Source organism: Papaver somniferum, unplaced genomic scaffold (genome assembly GCF_003573695.1).
Source record: "Papaver somniferum cultivar HN1 unplaced genomic scaffold, ASM357369v1 unplaced-scaffold_132, whole genome shotgun sequence".
Taxonomy (NCBI): domain Eukaryota; kingdom Viridiplantae; phylum Streptophyta; class Magnoliopsida; order Ranunculales; family Papaveraceae; genus Papaver; species Papaver somniferum.
Genome location: NW_020622381.1, coordinates 18,449,444 through 18,468,766, shown reverse-complemented (window position 1 = coordinate 18,468,766; position 19,323 = coordinate 18,449,444). Strand labels below are relative to the sequence as shown.

The 19,323-nt window shown below is 34.2% G+C and overlaps 2 protein-coding genes across 8 annotated transcripts; one reads left to right on the top strand and one right to left on the bottom strand.

The window, feature by feature from the left end:
- Nucleotides 1-5,850: 5,850 nt before the first annotated feature.
- LOC113333325 lies at nucleotides 5,851-11,424 on the top strand. Of its 7 annotated transcripts, XR_003351929.1 has the most exons (8): nucleotides 5,851-6,147; nucleotides 6,236-6,310; nucleotides 6,421-6,456; nucleotides 8,522-9,245; nucleotides 9,637-9,756; nucleotides 10,098-10,241; nucleotides 10,440-10,781; nucleotides 10,887-11,424. XR_003351929.1 is itself a non-coding variant. In XM_026579834.1 (4 exons), the coding sequence occupies exons 1-4, from the start codon at nucleotides 6,036-6,038 to the stop codon at nucleotides 8,962-8,964; spliced, it is 666 nt and encodes a 221-aa protein (XP_026435619.1). In that variant the 5' UTR covers nucleotides 5,851-6,035; the 3' UTR covers nucleotides 8,965-9,348. The 7 variants fall into 7 exon arrangements, 2 of the variants coding, with proteins under 2 accessions (XP_026435619.1, XP_026435618.1); XR_003351930.1 differs by lacking the exon at nucleotides 10,098-10,241; XR_003351928.1 differs by having other exon boundaries at nucleotides 10,098-10,781.
- Nucleotides 11,425-16,749: 5,325 nt separating this feature from the next.
- On the bottom strand, nucleotides 16,750-18,872 carry LOC113332994. The gene is made up of 5 exons (XM_026579478.1): nucleotides 18,751-18,872; nucleotides 18,337-18,434; nucleotides 17,703-18,215; nucleotides 17,236-17,418; nucleotides 16,750-17,156 (listed from the first exon to the last, which is right to left on the bottom strand). The coding sequence occupies exons 3-5, from the start codon at nucleotides 17,805-17,807 to the stop codon at nucleotides 16,914-16,916; spliced, it is 531 nt and encodes a 176-aa protein (XP_026435263.1). The 5' UTR covers nucleotides 17,808-18,215; nucleotides 18,337-18,434; nucleotides 18,751-18,872; the 3' UTR covers nucleotides 16,750-16,913.
- Between the last annotated feature and the right edge of the window lie 451 nt (nucleotides 18,873-19,323).

Sequence of the window (19,323 nt, the reverse complement as noted above, 5' to 3'; positions counted from 1 at the left end):
AGTTTTATCTCAACAGAAGTATATTGTCGATCTTCTTACAAGAACGAATATGCAAAACGCCAAGCCTATTTCTTCTCCTATTGCAACCAATACTCGTCTCACTAAGGACTCAGGAGAACCATTTCAAGATACTTTTATGTACCGTAGCACGGTGGGGGCTCTCCAATACTTGACGCTAACACGTCCAGACATAACATTTGTGGTAAACAAAGCATGTCGGTTCATGCACAGTCCAACCACAGAACATTGGGCGTTGGTAAAGAGATATTGCGGTATTTAAAGCATACACTTAATTTTGGGCTGCAGTTTTACAATAACTCTCCTCCAATGCTATCAATATTCACAGATGCAAATTTGGGAGGTTCACTAGATGATCGAAAATCAACAGGTGATTATGTTATCTACTACGGCAATAATCTTATCTCATGGAGCTCCAAGAAGCAACCTACAGTTTCTAGATCGAGTACGGAGTCTGAATACCGAGCTATTGCAACTGCAACATCCGAAGTGGTTTGGCTCCGTTCCTTGTTTCGTGAGCTCAGCATTCCTCTAGCGTCTCCTCCTACTCTATGGTGCGATAACATAGGTGCGACATATTTGACTGCAAATCCAGTATTTCATACCCGGAGTAGACATGTTGAAATTGATTTTCACTTTGTGATGGACATGGTTTCTAAGAAAGAACTTATTGTCAGAATCATATCGTCACAAGACCAGATTGCCGACATCCTAACCAAGGGCCTTTCTACCCCACGGTTTATACTATTACGAGACAAGTTCAATCTTGTTGGCACAGACATTCGCTTGAGGGGGCGTGTCAAAGATATTGTGTCAACACCCAGAGCTATTGTGTCGACACCTACAGCTGGAAGAGTTTCGGAAGAAAAGGAAAGCTAACCAAGATAAGGAAACAAGTTCTGTCATAATCAATTAGGATTTTCTTGTTACTGTATTTGAATAAATCGTATAGCTAGAAAATATTGTACAATCAATACTCCCATATATCACAGCAATATAAATAGAGAAGTTCTTTCTCTCCCGGATCATCCAAGGGAGAACACCCACATCTGTGTCTTTACCTTGATACCACCAACACCTAATGCAGGAGAAGTTCCTCAATGATGGTTTGAGTAGGATTCATAGCGATCGGAGTAGTAGTTGCATCCCTTTGAAGTTCATAATGAACAACAAGCTTGCAAGAGTCCCTAATCTTCCGAGTATATTCAACATAAAGATATCAATCGTCTTTGACCACTCGGCTCGCTCAGCATCAAGTTTCTCATTATGACGAGTTACCAGGCCATCGATTTTCCTATCCAAATTCTCTTTCTTCTCCTTCAGTTCCAACACTTGCTTCTCCATTTCCAATACACGACTGTGAGCCTTTGTAAAAAATAGTAAGGAACATACAAACTAAAAACTGGAAAAGTTCTGAAAGAACAACCAAGAAAGAATTGTATCCCACTAAAACTAGCTAAAACAGAATTTTGAGTTTGCTCGAGTTGGGCCCTTTGGTGGTCTAAAACACTAAACTGTGTCTCAACAGAAGTAACTGAACTATCGGTGGCGGGACATGATAAAATATGTCTATCACGAGCTTTCTCAAGCTTGACATAGTCTCGCTTAACTTTTCGTAGCTCTTCCCGACCATCCTCGGCTTGCTAAAGAATATGCAAATAATCGGACTTCTATTGAATAAACATGTTCTTTTCAGACTGAAGTTCACCAATCTTATCGGCGCGAGACACCACCAACTTCTTCACCTTCTCTATCTTATCACGAATTTCCCTGATATGAGCATGATGAACATCGACATCCTTTTCCGACTGCTCAAGTTGCTGGGTCAGAGTATCAATCTTGCACTCACGAGAGCTGAGATCGATCTTAACTGCATTGAGTGCTCTGTTGTGTATCCAAGCAACATCGTCGTCCCTCTAATTGAGATGACAAATCGTGGATACCAATAGAAGAACCACTTCAGACCCAAGGACCATATATACTCTCTACTTAAAAGTATAAAGATGCAAGAAAAGTGATAAATACCTTCATGCGCTTGCTTATCCCGACGCAGTCATTCAATCCGGCGAACGTCGAACGCTTCCTCGAAACACGAGACTCATCTAGCATAACAGTCCTCAAGTTGTTACTCTGATAAATTCAGTAAAAGCTTAGTCTGGAACAAATAAATAACACACACAAGACGACTGAATACACTTATGATGTTCACCAGATGACGTTGAAATACCTTGTCTTGTGAATTCAAGATACGGGCTTGGTCCTCCTCGTTCATTCGAATGAACTCCTTGGAGCAATAACAACAGCTTGAGAAGCCTCCTAAAAAACGGTAAAAGAAGACGAAAGAACAACCATTGTACCCCCGAACCACCATTTCTATCACTAATAACTCTAGTACAAGCAAAACTAGTCACGACTTTTTCACCACCAACAACCACACTCAGGCCACCTTCATCGGTCGGAACACCCTTACCAGCGATCTTACTCGCCTGGGTGAACCAACCTCGGAGGTCAGAGCCAGACTTTCAATCCAAGATGGAAAAGATTCGTGTAGGGGCACATCGTCCACATCCTCTAGAAAGGAGTCATCAGTACCATCAGTAGCAACCAGAACACCATCATCATCGGAAAGATAAGTAATATCCACATTTATCGCACGAGTCACAACACCAGCAGGAGCATTAGAAGGGTCTGATCCATCCACAACCCCCTCGCTGCAAAAAGACGAAATCAGATACTGAGGTATGAAACAAGGGCATGGTATATATATACCTTAGAAGCAAGACAATATTTTCCACCTTAGCATCCTCAAAAGCTCGGGGAGTCTACGCACGACGCTTGCGAGAGGCAACATCCCATTTAAGCACCCATGACCTATAAACCGGTACCGAGTAAAAAAAAGACCTATAAACCGGCAAATGACATTGCATATCGGCGAGCTCAGTAAGAATGCCACCAATATCATCCCAACCGTAAACCCAGGGACCCACGAAACGAAGATGACATAAGAACCACTTCGAATCGTTAGTTTTACCGAGGGTAAAATTGCTTGGAATGGGAGGATCTAAGTAAAAAACAAGTCGACGACCCCTCAAAGCACGACGAGTCCGCCAGATGCCTACACTAAACCCATCGGACTTCTCCCCAAGATGGTGACATCAGTAGTTCTCCACGAAGTTCTCGGGAGTATATAGGTCGGATTGAGGGATCGAACTCGTACTTCTCATGCTCAATGATCTTACCCTTGCTACGACGAGCACATTCTCGGAGGATACATTAATAGTTACAAGTAGGGGCGTAAATTCAGGCAGGCCGGGTCGCCCGACCCAAAAACTAAGACAGGCCGGGCAGGTCAGGCTTAATATTTGTGAGCCCGTAAACAAATTCAGGCCGGACAGGCCGGGCACAAGTAGATAATTTGCTACCCAAAGACCGCCCAAAGTCCGCTTTTTATACGGGCAGGCCAGATCGGGCCGGACAGGCCACTATTTTGATTTTTTTTTTTAAGTTTAAATTTTCAAATGAACGGTATTAAATACAATATCCTTTCCTTTCCAACATCGCATATCATAAGTGATAGTATTATTTTATATTTAAATTACACTGACAAATATTTAATTTTAGCCTATTATAAATAATTAATTAGAGTACAATAAACTTTCTAATAAGAAAATATATTACCATTAATGTTTTGAAAAGGTTAATTATAAGTAAAAAAGCAATTATATATTTTATTTTTCTTGACACAAAATTGACAATTATAAAATTGTAACTTTTAAGTCTTTTAAGAGGATATTAAATGATTAATGGCACATAGAAGGCTTTCAGGCCGGGCACCAGGCCAGGTATCAGGCCGGGCATCATAATTAATCGCAAATCCCGAGACCGCCCAATAAATTAATCCAGGCCAGGCCGGGTGGTCCATGACGGGCCATAACAGGCTTTGGGCTACTTCGGGTACAGGCGGGCTCGGGCGGATACAGGCAGGCCGAGTATTTTCGGGTATTATTTACACCCCTAGTTACAAGAAGGTTGGAACACCGCCCTATGAGGAATAACACGAGCGAGAGACTCGTACTGAAAGGAGTTCAGTGGACAGTACAAGGGAAGATGAAGCCCCGCCTCTAGCTAGCCTTCAGTGATTACGATCTCGTTGGGACTCTTGAGCTGCTCGGCGAAATCATGGGTCATGATACCTGCCTGCTTATCTGGATGAGCAAAAGAAAGTTTGAATCGAGTCAAAATCCGTACTTAGTCTTCGGGATCTCTAGATACTGAACATCAGCCCTCTCAAAAGATTTAATTGTGTTGGGAAGCTTAGAGGTAGGTCTCTTCTCACCGACGCTATAGAAACCACCGGAGAAAACCAAAAGTCAGAAGAAAAAAAACTGGAAAAAAAAAACAGTTAAAGAAGGAAAAATAAATAAAGAAATAGACTTAAAAAACGATCAAAAGACTGAAGAACAAACCCTAAGGCGGGAAAGCGACGACAACCCGATGAAAATTACGACGAGAATAAATGAAGAAAATAAACTTTGGAGGAAATAAAACTTACCTCTTTGGTGGAAAGGATGTTGGACTTCTCCCAGACATGTTTTATCTTTATAGGAGAGAAAATGAAAAGGTAAGGAGAAGACAGAAAGAGAAGGAGAAAGGAAACAAAAACTCTGTAAACATTATAGAAGAAGTGATGAAATAGAGATGACGTAATGTCCAAGGACGATTTTATAGAGGAACAACCTCTTCGAATATAAACCGACGCCTCAGGTAAAGCAGGTTAAAAACGACTACATGACAAAGTTTTCAGGACGTGGCGAAGGTGAAATGGCGAAAATAACGTTTTCTTCCCATCATACCCCGGTAAGATGAAAAGGAAATGAGCAAACTGTGAGGGAAAATATCCGATCGCCACGTGTAAGCATCACAGGAGTTGGTTACAAGATAAGGAAGCAAACGAGATACACCAAAGAAGGGCCTAAAAGGTGATTACACCAGAACCAAGATATCTACCGCTTCGCCTCATGAAGGACACATATAAAGTCAGTCAAGTCTTCTGATGGTCAAGTTCAAGAGAAGAGCAATGTATTTAATGAGGAAGCAGAAGAGATGCGATATAACTGCGGATGGAGGTACATAATGTCAAAGACTCGTATAAAGGGCGATCAAAGATGTTGTTCGACAAAGGGACATCATGATACATCTCGAAGTGGAGTAACATAGAGCCCGTCCGAGCGATGAAAAGGTGTACCACACCAGCACCGGCTGAGAAACATTATGTCATTCCTTAGGAAGCCTATTTGCCTATAAATACCAGTCCATATAGCATGAGATGGACAAGTTCTTTGAGGGATTTCCATTGAGAGTTAGAGTTTCGAGCTTAGTAAGAGAAAGGGTGAGAAGAAATACTTGTAATCTTGAGAAAATGATAAGATATTTAGAAACATTAATAAAAATGATACTTTCTCACCGTGGATGTAGGTCTTCGTGGCCGACCGCGTTACATAGTGTGATCTTGTTTACTTCTAAGTTATTTACATCTTGTTATTATTTTACATCTTATGATATGCTTTATTGTCGTTAGATCTATATAGGTATAGTATGCAAAAAATAAAATAAATAAATAAATAAATAATGCAAGTAAAAAAAAAAAAGAAATTTATTTAAATGACCCTGTAAATTATGGGATATGCAAATATGACCCCAGGATTATTTAATAAGTTCAACAAATTATTATAGTGGCCCTACAATAATATTAAATGTTAAATTACTAAAATAACCTTTAATAATATAGGAACAAATAATTAAGCCCATTATCTTCTCCCAGCAGTCTGCAAAAATGTTGCTTCTGCAGTAACTCCTCCTTTTGTTTCTCTCACCAAAAAAATTCTGCAAAAATTTCATTAAAAATCTAACCCTAACTTGAGATTTCATCAAGAATTTCGTCATCAAAAATCATCGATCACTTATAAGTCAGTTCATAAAAAAAGCAGTTTCGTCAATTTTCGTCGTCATCAAGAAAAATGCGGAGAAAGAAGAAAGAGAAAATTGTAGAACAAGTTGAAATTGAAGCGGATTCAGAAAAAACTGAATCAGATGAAGAGACAATGATTCCAGTTAAAAAAGCAAACAAAGGTATTTATTAATTTCTCTTTTTTCTGAATTTTTTGATTAAGTGAATGTTACATGCACACACTAATTTTTCTGAATGTTTTTTTTGTAGGAGCATCGAAGAAGAACATCAAATGTAAATCTAAGAAAAGTAGTACTTCAGAAATAGATCTTGATGAAAAAGAAGGTACTAAACCCTAATTAACAGCATAAATGCTTTCAGAAAACTCAATTTGATGGAAATCACCAGTGAGTGTATGTTTTCTGCATAGTCTAAAATTTTCATTGTTTTTGTAGGAGGATCAAACCATAATAATAGCGATGAAGAAGAAGGTAATGTTTTTTTTCTCCTCTTCATGTTGAATAGTTTATACATTGAAAGTTGATAACTAGTAAATTCAATTGAATTAAATTATTTTTGTAACATGCCATGTTTATCCCTCATTCACATTCCCTATTATCATCCAATCCCTGGTCTTTGTTTTAATTGTGGTTCTGATTGAATCTTTGGCGGTGTACACTCCATTTTCACTGAGATGAGACTGATTCTAAATAGCATCTGAATTGAGCCACTTCTATGTTGAATTCTTAATGAAAACTGTGCCGAACAGAATCATGTATGTAATTGTTGTGTGACAAATATGAAGCAACAGTGAATGGATTGAAAAAGTAGCTTGCAGTGGCCTGTCATGGATTTTCTTTGGTCTTTTACTTCATTATAATATATGCATTTGGTGTATTATGATATTGTTCTGTGTATTATATGATATTGTTTTGATTATGTCCTCAAAGTTGAGGATATTTATATACTGGTGCAACGTTTCTCCCCTGGGGTGTCACAATGGAATACACCAATCTTTTGTTGTTAAGTCCTATGTTTTTTCTGATATCATGTGCACTGAGACTCCAGAAAATCAAAAGAAGTTTCATTGAGTGTGAAGGTGTGATCAGGTCCATTTATACATTACTTTTTTCGATAACAACATGCCACTTAGTCTAGTCGCATTCCCTATTATGGTATTTTCGGCTAATTTTAACTTCTGCAATAGGAAGTCGGGTTTCTATTGCTTGTACCGTAATACTTGTGGTTTCATGGGCATTCCACAAGTAGAAAAACAGTTAGCATGACATGTTTATGAATTGAGTATGAAGCAACACTTTATTGATTTAAGCGTGGAAGCATTCTCATGTTTTAAGCATTTCATATTAACTATTTGGAAGCCCTTGTATTTTTACTAGCGTTCTTAATTTTTTTAGCTTCTCTTTTTTAGTTCATTATGAGAACTGCCTGTCTTGGTATGATGACTCTGTTATACAATTCATCGGGAACGTGCCTATCTTTTTGGAACGAGCCATTATTCGTAGAATACTCGTGGAACGAGCCTATCTTTTTGGAACTAAAACATGTCATGTGGAATGTTAGCGTACTACTAGAGTTAGAAAGATATGTTAGAAATGATAAAAATCTCTGATGATGTTGAGTATAGTACTAAATATTGTATTTCATTTTGATGAAGTTTTTGAGAAGAAGATAAAGAAATCTAAGAGATGTATGGGAAAACAAGATAAAGTTGTTTCTTTGATTGCTGGACCATCTAAGAAATGTATTAAAAAATGTTGTTTGTTATTTATGTATAGCTGCATAGGATGTCCTTTTCCATGCCAAGACCTTAGCTTCTCTCTCTAGTTATTTCTCTCTAGAGTTTCATGATAATTAGTTGTTGCTTTTCCCTTGCAGAATTAGTATATATATATATTGATAGTGTGTCTGTCAAAGTGTTGGTTTGAAAAGTGACGAGTTAAATATGCAACACACTGCCACCATTTTGAGAGAAAGAATGAGAGAAAGAATCTAAGGGTTTGTTGTATTGTATGCCAAACATGTATTATCATATATATATATATATATATATATATATATAACGAGCTAGTCTTTTACCCATGCTTTAACTTGATGAGCTGCAGAGAATCTGATCACGGTGTTGCTGTGCATGATGATGTGTTGTACTAGTATCTATCTATAGCTAGCTTGGGGTCATTTTGTTTCTACTTTTGTGTTTGTATGCCATGTCTTTTAACTTTCTAAATTAATAGAACACTGGCTAAAAAATTTCATTACTTTGTTTGCTTTTCAATACTGTGAGAAATATTGAGTTTCAGAAAAAAATTTCTCTTGTTGGTGCAACCTTAGCACTACTTTCGCTTCAAGAACTCAGTCTTTTAGTCTTTTCAGTACTGTGAGAAATATTGAGTTTCGGAAAATGTTTTCTCTAGTTATTTGTCTCTAGAGTTTCATGAAATTTCTCTTTGATAAATTTTTTTCTTAAGAAGATGGAAATAAATTTCTCTTCTAACATTTTACGGGTAAAAACCAATAAATTGTGTTTTGTTTTTGTAGTTTATTCTGGGGATAGGCCATACAAAGCTGGTTTGTCTGCTTTGACTGCTTTTGTGATTGATATGAGAAAGGAAAATCTGAATTTGAATGCTCAACAAATAGAGGTACTTAAAGAGTCTCCCTTTGCTGATTTGTTTATGATGATAATGGAGAATGAGTACACTACAGCACTTTGGAACAAAATTGATGAAGCTTTCACAAAGTTATTGACGTGCTTGAAAGAAGCAACAAGAAAAGAGATTATGTTTGAATTTGTTCGTGGAGGTGAGAAATATACAATGACATCCACCCCGGAAAAATTAGTTGTCATTCTTGGGGTGCCATGCATTAAAGGCAGATGGAAAGAAACCAAAAAGGCAATGTATGGTGATTCTTTTAGAGAATCTGAGTTTTACCTTAGGTATTTTGGTGATGAAAAATCTGCTTCAAAGACATTAATATGAGATGCAATCTTTAAACTGTTAAAGCAAACAGAACCACCTCTTACAAGAAGGGACAATGAAGACTTGGTGATACCGATTGGTCTTTTCATGTGCAATACTATTTTCTTTACCACTAAAGATGCTGGCAAAATAAAGGAGAAGTATTTGGGTTTGCTCCAAGATTTTCAACAAATGTAAAACTTTATCATGGGCCCACTTGATTCATTCTGAATTAGCCAAAGGCTTAAACAAAAGTTTCAACAACCCAAAAAAAAACTAGTGGATGTGTTTTCTATCTACCGGTAAGAGATTACACTTTTTACATTTTTATTTTGTTAAGGATTATTTGACTTGTTAGATATTGAGTGTTATCATTGAATTCGTATTTTTAGTTTGAATGTTTTATGTGCAGGTTTTATTCATTTGAGGTGCTAAAATGTGTGTATATATTGTTACAGGAGAACATATTCATTAGATAAAAATGTGTGAATATTCTCCACACTGAGATTGAAAAATTGTGTGTATATATTCTGCAATGGATATTGAAAAAAAATTGTGTGTCTATATTCTGCACTGCAAATTTTTCCACATGTTTTTTTCATTTGTTTAAAGGTACTAAAGTTTCTTTATGTCTACTTAAGATTATTCATTTTTATTTCATATAATTTGTAAAAAATTTGGTTCGCTGAGCAGACTAAGATAGTGGAACCGATTGAGTTGAGGAAAGAAAAATTTGTACCAAGAGCAAGCAGGTGGAACCTGAAGTAGATTGGCAAAGAGTTCCTCAAAGATATGGATACATCAAACTATTTGGTAAGTTCATAACGTTCTTAAATGTACGTCTCTTAAATTTTACTACTAATTAAAAGTTTGAATATCCATCCACCCTATTTGTTTGTAGTACTAATACTTAATGCAATGTCTTATCACTCTTGTAACGACTATTAATTAGTATAAATCTAAACATGACAAAAATTAGGCATGTTCAACCTATTCTTGCAACATTCATGTGACACAGGGTTTTAATAATGGTCTGTCAACTAGAGTTTGGCATGTATGTCCCTTACATCTCTCTTCAAATCATAATTTGATTTTCTTAATTTGTGTACTCCTAAATTCCTAATCAACTAACATATCTTGATAAAAAATTACAGTTTAGGAAAAACTTCGTTGATGAAATAACTTAATATGAAAGAGTGGCACTTGGTATGAGTGAAGAAGGTGGAAGTATATCTTTGGTAGAAGACAGAGAAGAAAAAAATCATAACTTGAGCATGGAAATCAAAACAGGTTGGCAGGTAATGCAGAATTTGATTGCTAATAATGAAAAAGTACACCCTAAAATGCAAGAAATGTTGAATAAATTGTACTTCCAAGCATGTCCAGAAGAATTAGAGAGTCTACCCAATTCCTTTGAATTGAAGAATGATATAACAGTTGATTCTGATTCTGCAAAAGAAAGACAAGTCACAGCAGATGTTTCTTCTTCCGTGCAGTCGAAGAATGATACAACACCAGCAACAATGATGTGTACTACATCTAATGATGCATGTGTGACACCAGCAGAAGACTTGCGAGATGATTCAGTTAACGTTCAGTCGAATAAAGCTACAACAGATAATTCCTTTGAACGAGATCCAATCATTGATTTCATTACATGTTCAATGAGTGATTTAAGTCCTTTACCATCTCAAGAAAAAAAGGTTGAACTAGTTTTTGATGAAGGTGTATTGAAGGATAATATTGAACATGAAAAACTACATAACTTTACACAGTTGGATGATACTGATGAGGTTGTTGAAAACATGACATTAGCCAACATTTTAATGACGATGAAGGTATATTGCATAGTATTTTTTTCCTCCTTTGTGTTGTATTATTTTTTATTTTCTTCTTTGTGTTAAAAGTTCATAAATAATATAATAAATATTATATTTAAGCAGGATAACCCAGAGATAGCTAATTCACCATCTTCTGCTCCAGAACAAAAGATTGCTGATGCAAAACTTACATTTCCAGAACCAAAAAATGTAGATGCAGGAGCTATTAATCCAGAAAAAAGCAATGCTGATGCAAATCTTACAGTTCCATAACCAAAGAATGCTGATGCAGGAGCTATTGATCCAGAACAAAGCAGTGCTGACACAAATTTTATTGTTCCACAACCAAAGCATGCTGCTGATGCAGAACCAAAAGATGGAGAAAGTAAAAGGAAGAGGAAAAAAATAGAGAGTACAAAAGGACAGGATGCTGTTGTGAAAAAGAATTCACAAAAAGTTACCAAAAGGACAGGATGCTGTTGTGAACAAATCTTATTCTTCAAAAGCTTGAATGTGTGACTAGTTTATCCACTGAATTATGTGTGAATACTCTCTACACTGAACTATATGTGTATATTTTCTGTACTTGACTATTTTCCACACAGAACTATGTTTGTATATCATTGGTGTTTCTTAATGTGTAAATACTCTCTACACTGAACTATGTGTGTATATTTTCTGCACTTGAATATTTTCCACACAGAACTATGTCTGTATATCATTCGTATTATTTAAGTAAAAAACTTTATGATTACAAACTTGATGTTTGGCTTATCATTCTCATGTAAAAAAATATTCTATACACTGAATATATGCATTTATTTGCAAATTGCAGGATGTTGAAGGAAACACTTCAAAAGATGGGTTGCCACTCGATACTACTAATGTTAATCTTGAACAAAAGATCAATAGAAAGAAGAGGAAGAATATATCCGTAGAAGTGACTTCAGTGGTGACTGATGTAATGACTCGTGAAGATAGAATAAAGAAACACGATCCAATGTACACTGGTGGAACTGACTACTCAGAAGAAAAAAAATTAAAAAGCAAAGAGCAAATTCAACATTGATTCAAGAGAAGAAAGAGTGCAAAGAAGAAATAATAAGAAAGAACAGGCAGGAAATGAACCTTTGCAGCAACCGGTTGTTCAAAAAAAGAAAAGGAACGAGAGAACTAAATTAAAACAACTTCATAGAGCATCACTTTTTAAGAAGTTGACCCTTGATCAAACCCTAGTTACGTCACGATTTTTTCTAAAAGCACCACTAAGGTGAGTTTTCATACTCTTATATACACGACAGGTTGTGTTTGCGTTGAAGTCAAAACTTGTTATTTACTCTTATACATACTAGGCATAACTATCTTGTTAGGTTCATCTTACATTCGATGATTATTTACATATTGTGTAAAAATTACAGGTCAGCTGCATGGACAGTGTATGTAGGAGTGGAACCTAATATATTCGCGTTGTCTGTATATGGAAAAACCATTGAAGACCTAATGTAAAACCAAGCACTTGAAGCAGAAATAATTTCATACACCACATATAAGCTGCAAAAAGCATTCGACGAAGATCAGGGTAAACTTGGGGACAAAAAATACCTGAAAGTGTTGCACATGGATCCATTTGCTTGGGTAAGTTATGTATGCTTATATACTTGATTTAAATTCTTTAATATTATAATATCCTTGAGTCAACAATTGTTTGTCATGAATTTCTGCACATTAGATAATTTGAATTGTTAAATATACCATATTTAGGATTGGGTACTCATTCGAATTTAGTTTGGCAAGAAGTTTGTGTGATAACTGTTGTCTTTGCCATGTAAATTTTACCCAACTAATTAATGAAACCAAACGAATATTAAAGAATTTTTAATGCTCATTTCCGTTGATATTTATCCGCTTGGGTAAGTTATAATAGTATCATGTTATTATATTTTTACTGCATTAAATTTTTGTATCTGCAGAACATCATTTTAATTGAATTAGGGTTATCACCATGAAACTTATACATGGAAGTGCCGATCTTTTATAGAAACCTAATATATTTTTTGAATGTATGAAATTCAGACTTTCGTCCAGGATATTGAGAGATTTGGTAGCTTTATAGAAGATACTATCAAGAAACCTATACTTGAAATGGACAATATTGTGGATAGGATTCTAATTCCTATGCTACATGGAGTTCGGCATAACAAGCATTGGACACTGTTGATTTTTTACATCAACAAGAGATGTTTTGAGCATTTCAACTCGTGGGATATATCAAAAAATGAATGTATAAATAATACTAAAGTAATGGTTGAATTCTGCTTAGAACACATCAACAGGTTCTTGGAGGCGAACAAAAAGCCAATAATAAATAACATTTAGGTTAATGAAGTTCAAGTACCTCAGCAGGGACCTACAAAGAACTGTTTGTTATATGTCAGACATTTTATGAACAAAAGATCAAGATACGCTTCAAAAATTCAAAAGAAGTCGATTTTAAAAGTGAAGAGGAGCTTCTCAACAAGATGGAACACAAAAGAGTACGTTTAGTGTACAAGTTATTGACAGCAGTAGCTCCAGAAATAAGCTGGAAGCAATCAGATGAACAACAAAAATGAAGAATTACTTGTTACTTTAGAATCTCTAGTTTCTACTTAACTTTAGTTTTAACTCACAAACTCATTGGCATTATGAACTACTTCTTACTTTAGTTTTATTATCATAAACTCATTTTGTACTTTAGATTTAATGTACAAAAGAAACCTGTTGATTTACCCTTTTGGATTTAAGGGATGGGGTTAAGGTAAAACCCACCAAAGTTTGTACCTACTTGTACTATGACTATCATGTTTAAGATCTTATTTATCAGTAGGAGAGTGTTAGTTTATTCATCACTTATTATTACTCAGTACTACTAATATGATGTTTAAGATCTTGTTTATCAGTGTTGGGTTTTGACTGGGATAAACATGTGATGAATTCCTGCACATGATATTGAGTGATGAATTCATGCACATGATATTGTTTGACTAATTCCTGCACATGATGCTAATAAATTTGTCCATATGTTATGATGATAATCTGAACATAACATGTCTTATTAAGATATATGTCGTACTAATATAAAGAAATAGTAATAATCTAAACATAAGCTAACTTTTCACAACAATATATCGTACTAATATATCGTACTTATTAAGATATATATCGTACTAATAATCTAACATGTCCGGATCCTCCTGGTGAAACTCCAGCTGGTCGAAGACGAGCACATGGATTTGACAAATACTTTGGCTTATAAGTTTCAACTATAATTTTTATATAGTTTTTTATTTGTTTATAAGATGCTAAATTTAGATTTTTTACACATTTTTGGATTTTGTTTTTCGTGTTTCTTATTTTGTTTATTTCAGAAAGACTAATCTTTTTTTAGACTGCATTGTTTTTCTAGACTGCATTGTTTTTTATGTGCACACATTATTAACTTTGGTATTTGAATAGGTATCGAAGAAATTAATCACATGTTCTATCCTGTGAAGACATTGTTCACACACTTTATCTTGTGAAGAAAATATTCACACGTTTTGGCCTGTGCAGAAATAATTGGAATCTCATAAGTCAAAATCACTTTAGTAGCAAAAAATACATATAAACAACATTATTTTAGTTTAATGTTTTAACTTTCTTATATCCACAATTATTTTTTGCAGAAATTATCCACACGCCTTATTCTGCCCAGATATTAAACTTGTAGCAAAGAAAAAATAGAACAATCATACTTATCAACAGGATTTTTAAGACTAATATATATTGATAAAGAGAGAAAAAAACTTCAGTAGTTTGAAGATATATAGTAATAATCTGAACATAACATGTCTTATTAAGATATATATCTTACTAATATATAGATATAGTAATAATCAAAACATAAGTGTGTAATTTGAAAGCTATTTCATTGCAGTTATTCCATACATTTTTCCTCTTTCCAACTTTCAGCAGAGGTGGTTGCAGTGAGTAACTTGAAAGCTATTGTTGCCCTCTTCCTATGAATCTTTTCTTTCAACAACAGTGGATCTTCCATGCTACTTTGAAACCCATCAACGTTTTCATTTAGTGACTGTCTTTTCATAAAATGACATGCATAGAGTAGACTATCATTAGACTGCACTTGTTGTGGTACTGGAGCATCATAGATCATTGATTTAGAAACCATCTTTAGGCCTTCTTTTCCCATGAACTTGTTGATTGCTCCCAAGCATTCATCTGCCACTTTTTTTTTCATTTGTATAGAAGTGGTCTCTTGTTTGGTTAGACAACGAGTTGTAGTGGAAGAAATATTTCCTCTGGACAAAGTACTCCAGCATAGTCCAATGCTGCGCAGAATAAAACTCTTCATGGCACAAGGGAATCATGATCTTCTTCACACTAGAGGACATATTTGATATTGGTAATGTAACTGCGTGTTTCAATGATGTTTACATGGTGTCTTTGTGTTGGACAAAAAACTGAAAAGTATTTCACAAAATGTCTTGTTAGCAAGTACGATATGAATTCATTAAATGCAATCATTTCAAAACTAAACAACTCTGCAGACATGTATTCAAAAAATTTAAGCTGCAGATATCTAACTTCTCAAACAGTAAATTTGTTTATGTTTATGATCAAATAGTTTCTTATGTTCAAATGACTCACCAAAGACTTTGCATCCAGGTATAGTACTTTCATGTACTCATCCATGGTATCTTTCTCAAATGCTTTCTTGATCTTGTAAACTTTGTATATTAAGATATTGGTGTCCAAAGATGCATTAAACATGAGGTCCTCGATACATTTCCATGATATGAAAATGATGTACTCATCCTCATTGTCAAACTTTGAAGTTAATTGAAAAGAAATTGACCTACAATTGAAAACTTAAACAAATTCAGGTTTTTGATACGCTTATGTTTTGATACTTGAAAAATAAAAATTTATAAACAAGATCTTATGTTGTTGTTGCTTTTTTGAAGAACTTAAGCACAACATCTTATTGGTGTTGCTCCATTTGCAAAAACAGTTTGGTCTTATTCACATTCTTCTTCAGTTGCGTGCCAGTTGATCTCGTATTAATTTTGCAAACTTCACGTGCTAACTTTGTTTTGGATGTGGACATAATTGATGACTTCATCTTACAAAAGGGATTTGTTCTCTCCTTTTTTTCTTTATTTTTGCTCTCCTGGTCTTCATTTTTTCTTTTCAAACTCAGTTTGTTTCCCTGCATATTTCACAATTCATCACAGATAAAAGAAATTCAATACACTTTTTATTTTTTAAAGTAATTGTAAATGAATTGTTTTTATTTTTTTTTGGTTTTTGCTTTTGAACCTTTGTCAAAATGGATCCTTCTGGATTTGTGCTTTGAACAACCGCAGCAGAAATATGCTCCACTAAAGTATCAATAGATTTTTCTAGACTTTCCAGTTGCATATTGTCCACCAAATTATCAATAGAATTTTCTAGACTTTCAATAGCAATTGGCTTCTTCATCATCTTCAAGAGAAAACAGATAAAACTTGTTAAAATGATGATTTTACTTTTTAAGATATAAATGATTTTATATCTTTTTTGTACTTTTTGTATCTGAGCAATTACATCCTTTGTTGGAGTGGCACCCTTTGGTTGTAGTTCTGGTACTATGAGCGGCAACCTTTTGTTTAAAATTCTATCAAGTCGTTTAATGAGTGGTTCATCATCCATTGATGTTTGACTCCCTGCAAGTATTTCTGTTTGTTCGTCCGTTGATATTCCTCGTTTGCTTTTTGAAGTTTCACTTGGTCCCTTCTCTATTTTGGAACCTTGAATTTATATACAAAAACAAAAGAAGCAATCATTCATGTTTTAGTAATGAGAATAATTAAAAAAAAATTATATGAAGAAGGAATCATTCTGTGTAGGACGTATTCTGTGATGATATTATCCAGAAAAAAATGTGCGTACGGTATATAGTTAAAGATGAAAAAAAAAAGCATGTTCAATATCTTTTGTCGAAAAACCAAATCCTAACGAAAAGGGTGGGCTATTTTTTTGTGAACTTTGTAGAACTTTTCCACATAAGTTTTCAGGTACCAAAGTTTCAGGAAGAAAACAGTCTTCGTGTAGTTGGCTCAAGGTAAGCTCTCATTCAGTTTTCGCTTTCATGTTTGTTACGATTTCAATGTTTTCCTCCTCTTCCCCAACCGTTTGAATCTCAACAGAAGCTTGCTCAACCTCTTTCCCCATTCTTTGTATCCCTTGTACATCATTTTCAAGACACAAATTTGGAACTTCACTATCCTCAAGTTTTGTTACTTCCCAAGAACAAATAGTGTTATCTAGGAGAGCCATCATAGCTCTTTCAGCAGATTTTTTTAGCTCTGCAAACTGTAAATATACAAAATAGAGTTTGTAAACAAAAACAAACCCAACATATGCAATCAGTACTTATGGAAAAGGAACTTACTTGTTCAGTGCTGTCATCACTCAAATATGATTCATATAGAGAAGCATAAATATGGTCCCCTTGAAAGAATTCTCCTAACAACTTTTCTTTTGTACTTGTTTTAATTTCATTGAGCTCCAGCAATTTATTGACCAAGAAAGGAACAAACTTCAGCTCTTTCACAACTTTTTTGATGGGTATACCCTAGATAAAAATTATATAAATGTTAAGATTTTTTTAAATATAAACGTATAATGATAATTGTACGAATCAATTTTTTACAAAACTTTTTTTTTTTAAATAACCCATAGTGTCATTCAGGACACCCATGATTGCTCTTGCTGCTTCTCTATTTAGCTCAAAAGACTGTGGTTGTAATCAATTTAGATATAAGAGTGTATTTAATAACCAAAAGACTGTGTGAAGCAAATATCCACTACATAAAGATAACATGTTAGATATAAAAGTATTGTCATTTTCAATCTTACTGGTGTCGGATTTCTTATTCCCTTTTCTTTTTGAAGCATATGAACCTCTCTTTCCAGATCCTTTGCGGTGTATTTCTGTTCTTCAACAAATTTTATTCCATACATATCAAAATCTTCCAAAATTTCTTCTTCTTGTATATTCAAATACAATTTCTCTTCTAGAGTACTCGCTGCTACGAAACTTTGTTGGAAAGCTTCAAAGTAAATTTAATTAATTATTTGCTCCATTTTCACGTTAATGCTTTCATTGTTTGACTTCATTTGCTGCATCATTTCCCATTTTGTCTTGATAGTTGATCTTAATTTCTCATACTTCAAATCTGTACTTTTTTCAGTGCACACTCTTGTAGTTCTTTGCTCATTTGATTGAATTTGATATTCTTTGTCTTGTTGGATAAGTATTTCATTTTCAACTGCAACATTTGAATAAAGATCTTGTTCTATTTCTTTCTCTTTTTTTGACAAAAAGTTATTTTCAATCTCAGAGATTCTTTCTAGTACACAAGGGAAATACTGTTAAGAAAAAGAAAAGAAAATTTATCAAAATTTGAACTCTGGCTAAATTAGAAATTTATCAATATAAGTTGACACATTAATACATAAGAGCTTAAGTATATTGAAAAATTCATCTTACCGAATTCGGTGAATCATCCATGTCTTTTTGAGATGTACTGAGGAATTATCTTTAAATTTTCAACTCAACAGCTCTTTAATGAATCAACATTATAATGTCTGAATTAAAAGAAATCACAATGAATCAACATCTCAACAGAAGCAAATCCAATTTTTTTTTTCTATTCAAACATGCAAATTCAATCAATTGATCAATCGACATGAAGCCACAAGTAAAGTCTGAACTAAAACAAAAATTACATCTCAACAGATCAATAAAATAAAGAAATACAAACAAAATCAAAAAGGTAAACAAAAAAGTTGAATTCAAATTGATCTGTAAGAGAAAAAGTATCCTTAAATCAACAAAAATGAAATTATAAATAAAAAAACTTAGATGGAATATATTTTTAAACAGAGATTTTAATAACAGTACCTTTTTATATGCCACTTGTTTTGATTTTAAGCTTAAATTCCAAATTTCTTTTTTGATCGAGCAAAAATCGATAATGAATAGTTAATGGACAGAAAAAATAGATTGTTACTACTACAGATGGAATAGATAATGGAGACGGAGAAAACAAATTATTTCTTGGCATAATAAATTATTCCTTTGGATAATATGGTAATTATACACAAAAAGACAATATTTTATCCACGAGTATTTTCTGTGAGGGTATTATTTACAAACTCAGTTTACACCTTCAATTTTCGCACTTTTTTTTCCCTTCAAAACCTACTTGTACTACTAATATCATGTTTAAGATCTTATTTATCAGTGGGAGAATGTTAGTTTATTCATCACTTATTATTACTCAGTACTACTAATATCATGTTTAAGATCTTGTTTATCAGTGTTGGGTTTTACCTTTTTGACTAGGATAAATATGTGATGAATTCATGCACATGATATTGAGTGATGAATTCCTGCACATGATATTGTGCGACTAATTCCTGCACATGATGCTAATAAATTTGTCCATATGTTTAAGTTGTTATGTGTATGTAT

Coding starts and splice junctions, on each gene's coding strand:
- LOC113333325 (XM_026579833.1), top strand. CDS start 10,152: ATGAGTGAAGAAGGTGGAAGTATATCTTTGGTAGAAGACAGAGAAGAA. Junction 10,782..10,886: donor ACATTTTAATGACGATGAAG/GTATATTGCATA, acceptor ATATTTAAGCAG/GATAACCCAGAGATAGCTAA.
- LOC113332994 (XM_026579478.1), bottom strand. CDS start 17,807: ATGTATGGAATAAAATTTGTTGAAGAACAGAAATACACCGCAAAGGAT. Junction 17,419..17,702: donor GAATAAGAAATCCGACACCA/GTAAGATTGAAA, acceptor ATTTTTATCTAG/GGTATACCCATCAAAAAAGT. Junction 17,157..17,235: donor GTGATGACAGCACTGAACAA/GTAAGTTCCTTT, acceptor GTATATTTACAG/TTTGCAGAGCTAAAAAAATC.